General features: G+C 45.2%; 1 protein-coding gene across 1 annotated transcript; it reads right to left on the bottom strand.

The window, feature by feature from the left end:
• Nucleotides 1–354: 354 nt before the first annotated feature.
• si:ch211-106h11.1 (volume-regulated anion channel subunit LRRC8D) lies at nucleotides 355–8,365 on the bottom strand. The gene is made up of 5 exons (XM_031295129.2): nucleotides 8,090–8,365; nucleotides 6,148–6,507; nucleotides 4,436–5,014; nucleotides 2,648–2,898; nucleotides 355–855 (listed from the first exon to the last, which is right to left on the bottom strand). Exons 2-5 carry the CDS (start codon nucleotides 6,478–6,480, stop codon nucleotides 474–476), a joined length of 1,545 nt encoding a protein of 514 aa, XP_031150989.2. The 5' UTR covers nucleotides 6,481–6,507; nucleotides 8,090–8,365; the 3' UTR covers nucleotides 355–473.
• Nucleotides 8,366–9,814: the final 1,449 nt, after the last annotated feature.

Below are 9,814 nucleotides of genomic sequence, written 5' to 3'. Positions count from 1 at the left end.
AATGCTGTGATGCTGTATGAAGAGGAATCCGCCGACACTGATCTTGATTATAAAAAGGTTTATTACAAGCAAAGATTCAGCATCAATTTACAAACTCCTGCAGAAAGCTTGGAGAACGACCAACTCAAATTCTTCCAAAAGTCGTTCTGCCTTTCCTTTGTGTGAGCAACGTATATCCTATGGACCAGATATGTTAACATTCTGAGTTTTAAATTTTCTTTTTTGTATTTGTTTAAAATCTGCGGAAAATCTGCAGAAAATTCTGCAGAATTTTGGGTCCCCAGATTCTGTGTGGTCCTGAAGTCATAGTTTTTCCCTCACCGCTGTCACACCAAATGCTTGCTCATGGGGGGAATTGTTGGGTCTCTGCAAGTTATGTGAGTGTTTTCTAGACCTAGAAGTGTCCTGAGATAACGTCTGTTATGATTTGACACTATAAATAGAATAGAATTGAAATGGTATTGATTTAAAACTCACCTGAGTGATGTCATGTTGGCCACCTGTGCAGTAAACCTGGCATCTGTGATGAGCTCCAGTTTGAGGACCTGAAGCTGGCTGAGGGTGAAGAGGGCCGGAGGGAGGCGAGGCAGGGCCACCAGCTGCAGTCTGCAGCAGCCGTCTGCATCCACACTCGTCATGGCACGCAGCTTCTCCTCCCCCCAACGCCTCTCCAAGCTTTCCTCCAGCAGCCTGCTCTCACTCACGGGGGACAGAAAAACGGACAGACGCTGGGCCAGCAAAGGGTCATACTGGTCTAACATATGTAAAAGAAATGCCAGGTCGTTTCTCAGGTCGGGAACATCTCGCAGGGAGCACAACTCCTTCAGTGAGTGGAAAGAATACTGGCGTAGAGAGCTAAGTAGGGCACAGACAAAAAAAAAAAAAGATTAAAGCCACCCAAAACACAGAATTACACTCAATCCTATTATCAGGACTGTATATGCTAAATCTCATGGGCATTATTCTGTTTAAAGGCCCTTTGAACAATCCAATGAGTAACTTTAGCAAAACATTTTATTTTATTTTTTCAGTTTATTTGTCAGGGACAATATAACATATGGCCAGTGGGGTAGTCTTATGTATTGTCGTGGGTATACTATACCAGATTTTTTTTTCCTGGCTCAGAATGGGCCAAAAGTTGACCCCAAGGTAACGAGGACAAAAATAAAATAGGCTCCTTATTTTTGTCTTAAATGTGTGGTGAAGGGAGGATACTGGCGTTAGTGTAGGCGGAGCATTTGGGCCCTGTCGCTACGCACACACTACGCACACACTACGCACAGACTACGCACACACTACGCACAGACTACGCACACACTACGCAGACTACGCACACACTACGCACACACTACGCACAGACTACGCACACACTACGCACAGACTACGCACAGACTACGCACACACTACGCACACACTACGCACACACTACGCACACACTACGCACAGACTACGCACACACTACGCACACACTACGCACACACTACGCACACACTACGCAGCGAGGAGCGGGTCAATGAAAGATGAGAGAAGTCTCTCTGCATGTTCTGCAGTGTTAGTTTAGTTTGCTGTCACATTACTCGACCCCGTATTTGTGAATACAAATATCTGAAGTGAAAGTTATGTCACAAATATATGTTGTTGCGTATCATTGCACATTTTTAAGTGGGTATATGGAAATCCTGGAGATTTCTTAGTGGGTATACTACGTATACCTGCGTATCACGTAGACTACACCACTGCATATGGCCATTGTTACATCTAAAGTGCAAGCGATGCAATGTATGTGGGACTTCAAGCCGTAGGCTAATTTGCAGTCCTTGTCCCTGGTTAGGCTTTTAGAAATGACACATGGTCAAAGACTATAAAATAGACATACAAACTAACAATTGAAGCAGACAAACAGGCAGTCACAGATGCATAAAAAAACAAATAAAGAGTAAAGCAAACATGGACCAGCAGCCACATACAGTACATGCACAAAGACAAACGATAGAGTAGACTGAGGCAGCAACCTAGATGGTTAACAGCTGACTATTAAAGCAAACCAACAGGCAAACAAGCACAGACAGGCAGACTTATGTAAGAAGTAAAGTTACATTAAAGTTGCGTCCACAAAACCGAAACAACGAGCTGAAAGGCACTTAAATAGAGAGGCAGAGTAGAGAGATAATTCTCTGTGGGTTCATCCTTACAAGCAACCCCTTCCACATTACATGTAGTCATTTTATCGTTTGTTAATGTATGAATATTGATCAGTGCAGCTTTAAAGTTTCAATCAAAATATACAGTATTTAGGATTTATTTTTTTAGGCATATAACATTAACAGTGAGCATCAAGATTTCGAGGCACAACTATAGAAAACGAAAAACAACTTTACAAAGCAACCTTCAATATATCCTTCTTTCACATTCAAAAGACCTTTTTTAACATACTGCAAAAAAACACATAAACATCGGCCACTGCCTTTGGTGATTGCCATCTTATTTGCCGATAGGCCAAAGCAGTCAACGAGGCGAATGTCAGCCGATATCGATGTTGTGCTGACGCATTGGTGCATCTCTAAATACTAATCTTTGCAGGGAGGCACGTTTTTAGGTATTGTTACAGCACCAACACACTCTGCATACTGTACACAAATGCACTAACCTGTGTGAAATCCAACTGAGGGTGTAAAGGTTCAGCAGGCCGTACAGCCCCAGTAGGGTCAGGTAAGCCACCAGCAGTTTGCGTAGGAGGGAGGAGAGCACGTGGATACACTCAAAGGTCGTGTAGCCCACCAAGGCCTGCTCCTCAGGGTGACAGGTGTGGGTGAAGGACAGGGAGCTGAGAAGAGGGATGCTGTAGCTCAAGATCAGCGTCACCATCAGCAGTTTCAATATTGTCTGAGCCAAGTAGACCTGAATAGATAAAGAGGGGTATCATGAATACACTGCCATTGTTCGACCAAGCCTGATCAAGCATTAAAGCGTAAATCTCGCCAAAATGCAACCTAGGGTCTTTTTGTGAATGTACCCGAGTCAAACTTTCGTTTAAAAGCATATTTAGGACAGAAGCGTCACTTTTAAGATTTACCGTATTTTTGTTTTTCGGTCAAATGGCCTTTTGAATGGGAGTGCTAGCGGCACTTTTATGCTAGCCTCAAAATAGCTATTTTTAAACCACTAAGAAGGCTCAACACAACATGAGACTTTGCTCCAAGTATCACCAGGAGCTCTACACATGATCTCGAGCATTGACAACATTGGTTGTGTTCAGAGTTTACTAAAAAGAAAGGTTTTAACAACTCACCATAGCTCTGTTGTTACCACCGCTACCACCTCGGCAGTCAAAACAAGTTGATATCAAAACAAGTAGCCCCAGATTTAGTAAATCCCTTGGTCACCGGTGGAGTTAAGGTGTAGAGCCCCTTCAGGCTAGCAAGCAACACGCTGAAAATGGCAAGTTTTAAAGAAAATTTGGATCGTGCAACAAGGCAGATCTGCTTGGTTCTTTCGGGGAATGATTTACAAATAATATGTTTAGGGCATTTCCTCTCTAACTGGGAGGTTTTGGGACTGATTGGTGGGATTGTTGTGGACGAAGTACACACGGAGATACACTGGTAAGAGCCAATGAGGTTTAACCATGTATCAGCTAATTTAAATAGCTCAGGAGTGTTGGACTGAGTACCCAGGGCCCTGATGTGAGGAGGGCCCAAAAAGATGCTAAAATGAATAGCTGTGGATGCGGGGAAGGGTCCATAGAGAATGCCTTTCTACAGGGCTCAACATTTTGTGCTACGCCCCTGGCTTGTGGGAACAGTTAACTTCATTTAATATTGTATGTGGCGTTTTCTGCAAATGTTCCACCAGAACAAGTTCCTTCCTGAGACTATTTAGCAGAGCCGCCATCGCTGCGTCCGGATCTTAGCGCCACCCAAGACGACTGTGATTGGTTTAAAGAAATGCAAACAACCCAGAGCGTTTTTTTCTCCTATCCCAGAATGCATCTGTGGTGTAGTCAGACCTTCCTCCACAGCGCTGTGGAGATAGAGCTGACAATGCGAGACTACATCACATCATAACATTTACTTTTTAGGACAACCAGTTAACCTAACAGATAAAAGACAGGATAGATAGATAGATAGATAGATAGATAGATAGATAGATAGATAGATGGACGGACGGACGGACGGACGGACAGACAGACAGACAGACAGACAGACAGACAGACAGACAGACAGACAGACAGACAGACAGACAGACAGACAGACAGACAGACAGACAGACAGACAGACAGACAGACAGACAGACAGACAGACAGACAGACGGATGGATGGATGGATGGATGGACGGACGGACGGACGGACGGACAGACGGACAGACGGACAGACAGACAGACAGACAGACAGACAGATAGATAGATAGATGTCCTCTAGACTAGAGGATCTCTCACCTTATAAATGACATCTGAGCTTTCGCTGTGGGACCGAAATTTCCTGACCCTTTCGAACAGCGCCCTGGTCTGTTCCCCATCACTTTTATCCAGACTGATTACCTGCCTGGGACTGTCAACCACGGCTGAGGGCTTGGTAGGAGGAAAGTGCACCTGGGACCCGAGGGACGTAGACGACATGGTGGAGTTACAGGAGAGCGTGGAAGGGCACGGGGAGGGAGGGGTGGCAAAGGACCTCTTCAAGAGCGGGCTGTCTGTGCCGGAGTCAATGCTTGTTCGTCTTGTGCGTGTTACGGAGGGTGAAGATGATGTTGAAGAGAGCGGAGGTTGGGGTGGTGGTCTTTTCTCCACCACTTCCATCTCCTGGATGCTCTCCTGGCGGGCGGCATGAGACAGGACCTGAGATGTCCACGGTGACTCGGAGCACTTTGCCAAGATGGCCAGGAAGTGCTCTATGCGGGCGGAGGTGTGGGGGAAGTGGAGCCAGAAGGAGCCGCTGGCTACCAGCACTAGAGACTGCAGCATGGCCATGTAGGGGAAGAAGCGGGAGCACAAAGGCAAAGCCTCATGGTAGCACACCTAGACACACAGATAGATAGACACTAAAACCACGATAATTACATTTTTTGTTCATTCTGGGGCAGTGAGAATAAGTTGTGAACACAACATTGTATATTATATTATCATCCTTTAAGCAAACTTGTTAGCAAACAGTTTCCTATTTACACATCATCTTACACAGCAAAGTCATAATTTATTTGAAGTTGTGTCTCTGCAACCCGTCTCACTCCCAACTTGTCACATATGGCCGCTGTTTGCGTCCCGCGTGAAAGCAAAAGTTGTCATATTTTCAAGATGTGTATGTTACTTAAAAGGCGCAGCACAAAGCCCGACGCAACTGTCTTTGCTAGTTTAAGACCGACACAGTTGTCAGTTTCCCGTCCAGCGCCCACGTCGTTTAAATAGCAAATGCACCTGCGGCCATCTGTGGCCCATGGGCGTGCTGGTTTTACAGGGAGGTGTGTTCAGGTGCATTCTGGGAGTATTGCTATCTTGAGGCAGCGGGAAGTGATGGCACCATTGACCAACAAAAACCTGGTCTAAAGTCAATAACGCAGCATTTCATTGTTATTTTAACAGAGCATTAGTAAAATGCTCCTAGGCTCGTGCACAGCGCGCGCACACTATGCTTGTTACACACACAGGGACGCACAGCAGCACACACACACATGTAGAAGATTACAAATAAAAATATTACGGTGCAAATCCTCCATCATAATAGCAATGCTCCAAGGTCCAAACGCACCTGGCTTTTAAAGGGAATGGGAGATGATCTCTGATTGGTTGATTGCATGTTACGCCCAAAACACCCCTCTGATTAATGAAGACACTAAGTACAACCCTTTAGAACCATGCACCCGGCGCACGGACCCTTTTTTCCGCCGTCAAACTAGCAAAAGTGGATTTGGACACGCCCTAAACACACCTGTGTCAGGCGCTTCACGCCGTGCGCTTAAATTGTTAAAATAGGGCCCTTTGTCTCTTATGAGTGAAATTGCAGGGGGAGGGGTTAGACGAAGCCCCATAGAGCTGCTTTAAAAACTTTGGAATCTTTTCAACATTACCAACCATGCCTTTAACAGTCAATATTTTTATTTGGTTCAACTGTTCTGTTGAATTTTCAATGACAAATGAAACTAGTATGACAGTACCTGGCTTATGTAAACGTACTGCTGGTAGACCAGATGTGTGCGTCGACCCCGGGCTGTGGAATGAAGATTTGGGCCGATGCTGCGTTGAACATGGTTTGGGGGCTTTAAAGATGGATTCAATGCAGCCCCGCTAGTTGAGGTATTTGCAGTAACAAGTGGATCCAAAGGCATGCACACCACTCGGTCCCTGGACAGCTGCTCGGTACAAGCCAGGACAGATGCCATCAGCATCAGGACCACCAGGTAGTCCATGAAGACCTCCCACCAGGGCTTTAACAGTTTACTCCTACTTTGATGCTGGTTCAGAGGCGCTAGCTCCGACAGGGAAAACATGGCGACCTCTGGCTCCGACAAGGATGACTGTAAAAGAAATTGTTAAAAGGTGAAGAAAGGTCTGAGCTATGCACATAAACTGATGTAATGATGTACAAAAATGAGTCTGGCCTTCATTGTCAGTGTCGACAGGTTAAAATCAACCATTGAGATAGCAAGCCAATTGCTGAAAATGGCAAGTTTTGAAGTAAATTTGGATCGTGCAACAAGGCAGGACTGCTTGGTTCTTTATGGGAATGATCGTAAAGATTTATAAAGAATATGTTAGGACATTTCCTCTCTAACTGGGAGGTTTTGGGACTGATTGGTGGGATTGCTGTTTACGAAGTACACACGGAGATACACTGGTAAGAGCCAATGAGGTTTAACCATGTATCAGCTAATTTAAATAGCTCACGTTACTGTATTGTGTCAACAGTTAACTTCATTTAATATTGTATGTGGCATTTTCTTTTGCGGAGTGCAAATGTTCCACCAGAACCAGTTCCTTCCTGAGACTAATTTAAATAGCTCACGTCAGGGGTGTTGGACTGAGAACCCAGGACCCTGATGTGAGGAGGGCCCAAAAAGATGCTAGAATGAATAGCTGTGGATGTGGGGAGGGGCCCATAGAGAATGCCTTTCTACAGGGCCAAACATTTTGTGCTACGCCCCTGCTCACGTCACTGAATTGTGGGAACAGTTAACTTTATGAGGAGTTTTCTTTTGCGGGGTGCAAATGTTCCACCAAAACAAGTTCCTTCCTATTATAGACTATTTAGCAGACCCACCGTCGCTGTGTCCGGAGCTTAGCACCACCCAAGACCATTGTGATTGGTTTAAAGAAATGCAAACAACCCAGAGGTTTTTTTTCTCCTATCCCACAATGCATTTGTGCTGTGGCCAGACCTTACTCCACAGCACTGTGGACATAGAGCTGACAATGCAGAACTACAAAATCTGTGACCGGTCAAATTCTTTGACATAGAGGGTCAACACATGTGATGGCACTTATCAAAATGTGTGAACTATCTAAATACTGTACTACAGAATCTGACCACGGCCTGATCCAGGAACATCTTGATCATGTTAGAGAATAAGAGGATCCTTTTCTCACCCAAAAACACATTTTCCAAATAAGCTTCTTAATGTAAACCATGTGGAACGACATGAAAACAATATTTTCTGCCAGAGTCTGAGGAGTTGTTGTTGTTTATTTCAGAAGATATTTCTGTATTTGTGTGTTCTTTCCTTGCTTTTGAAAAAAGTTATGTCACACTTTCTTCTGCAAGTCTTAATAAATAATAGCAATACAGTTTATTTTCCAAACTTTATCTTGGTTTTTCGATATTTAGTTATGAGTATGAACCAAGTTTTCAGGGGCTTTAAGCAAGAGTTTCAAGTATGTTTCAGGGAAAATGTTTCAGTGTTTAATGGAAATTCCACACAAGAGGAAATAAAAAACAAAACATGTTTTAGCTTTCATATCACATCAAAATAAGGCCTACACACATCTGCCAACATTTCTATTGTAGGCAAAATCTCTAGAGTATGCTTTTTTGGCAAAAACACAAATCACAACCAAACAATTTATGTTATTTTTACAGCTCAGAATTTAACTTTCACCTACCTCAGTAAATAACTTGTTGTTTGTCTCTGTCTCTCTGTCCTCTGATCAGCTCACAGCAGCCTCACACAAACTTTATTCCGGCGCTGTCTGGTTCTGCTGTGAAAAAAAACTTACAACAAACTCCTCCTTAGCTGGCCGACAAGCAGCTTTTCAACGGTTGCCATGGCAGTGGATGAGTGGCTGAAAAATTTAATTCAGCTATAGAAGCCTGTTCAAGACCCACCGAGGGGGGGGATGCCTTTACCCTTTAACTCCTTCAGCCCTGACTCTGAGGAAAACATCAGAGGAATATTAGACAAAAATCACAGTCACGAGAAAATATATACTGATTATTAGAAAAATGTATTACTCACCGGCCACTTTATTAAGTGCATTTTGCTAGTTGGACCCTTTCGCCTTCAGAACTGCTTTTATTCTTCATGGCATAGATTCAACAAGGTGCTGGAAACATTCCTCAGAGATTTGGGTTCTTGTTGACATGACATCTGCAGATTTTCGGCTCCACATCTACAATGCAAGTTTTCCTGTTTCCACCAAAACCCTAAAGGTGCTCTGTTGGATTGGAAGCGTGCCTATATGTTCCCACAGCCCTATGTTCCCACATTTCTAAGCATTTTTTTTCCACTGAAAATTAGGCCCTATGTTCCCACAGTTCCCACATTTCTAAGATTTTTTTCCAAACTTAGGCCCTATGTTCCTAACCCCTAACCCACCCTAACCCTAACCCTTGAAGGGAAATGTAGGAACACAAGACCTAATTTTGAAAATGTCCTACAAATATGGGAACATAGGGCTGTGGGAACATAGGGCTGTAGGAACATAGGGCTGTGGGAACATTGGGCTGTGGGACCATAGGGCTGTGGGAACATAGGGCTGTGGGACCATAGGGCTGTGGGACCATAGGGCTGTGGGACCATAGGGCTGTGGGACCATAGGGCTGTGGGAACATAGGGCTGTGGGAACATAGGGCTGTGGGACCATAGGGCTGTGGGACCATAGGGCTGTGGGAACATAGGGCTGTGGGAACATTGGGCTGTGGGACCATAGGGCTGTGGGAACATAGGGCTGTAGGAACATATGGCTGTGGAAACATAGGGCTGTGGGAACGTAGGGCTGTGGGAACATTGGGCTGTGGGACCATAGGGCTGTGGGAACATTGGGCTGTAGGACCATAGGGCTGTGGGAACATAGGGCTGTGGGAACATAGGGCTGTGGGACCATTTAGCTGTGGGACCATAGGGCTGTGGGAACATTGGGCTGTAGGACCATAGGGCTGTGGGACCATAGGGCTGTGGGACCATAGGGCTGTGGGAACATAGGGCTGTGGGAACATAGGGCTGTAGGAACATATGGCTGTGGAAACATAGGGCTGTGGGAACGTAGGGCTGTGGGAACATTGGGCTGTGGGACCATAGGGCTGTGGGAACATTGGGCTGTAGGACCATAGGGCTGTGGGACCATATGGCTGTGGGAACATAGGGCTGTGGGAACATAGGGCTGTGGGAACATTGGGCTGTGGGACCATAGGGCTGTGGGAACATTGGGCTGTAGGACCATAGGGCTGTGGGACCATAGGGCTGTGGGAACATAGGGCTGTGGGAACATAGGGCTGTGGGACCATTTAGCTGTGGGACCATTGGGCTGACCCCGTTGGATTAAGATCTGGTGACTTTGGAGGCCATTTGAGAACAGTGAACTCATTGTTGAAGAAACCGGTTTGAGGTG

Source organism: Sander lucioperca, chromosome 21 (assembly GCF_008315115.2).
Source record: "Sander lucioperca isolate FBNREF2018 chromosome 21, SLUC_FBN_1.2, whole genome shotgun sequence".
In the NCBI taxonomy this organism is placed as follows: domain Eukaryota; kingdom Metazoa; phylum Chordata; class Actinopteri; order Perciformes; family Percidae; genus Sander; species Sander lucioperca.
The sequence above is the reverse complement of the archived record's forward strand: the minus strand, read 5'-3'. Positions and strand labels throughout refer to the sequence as shown.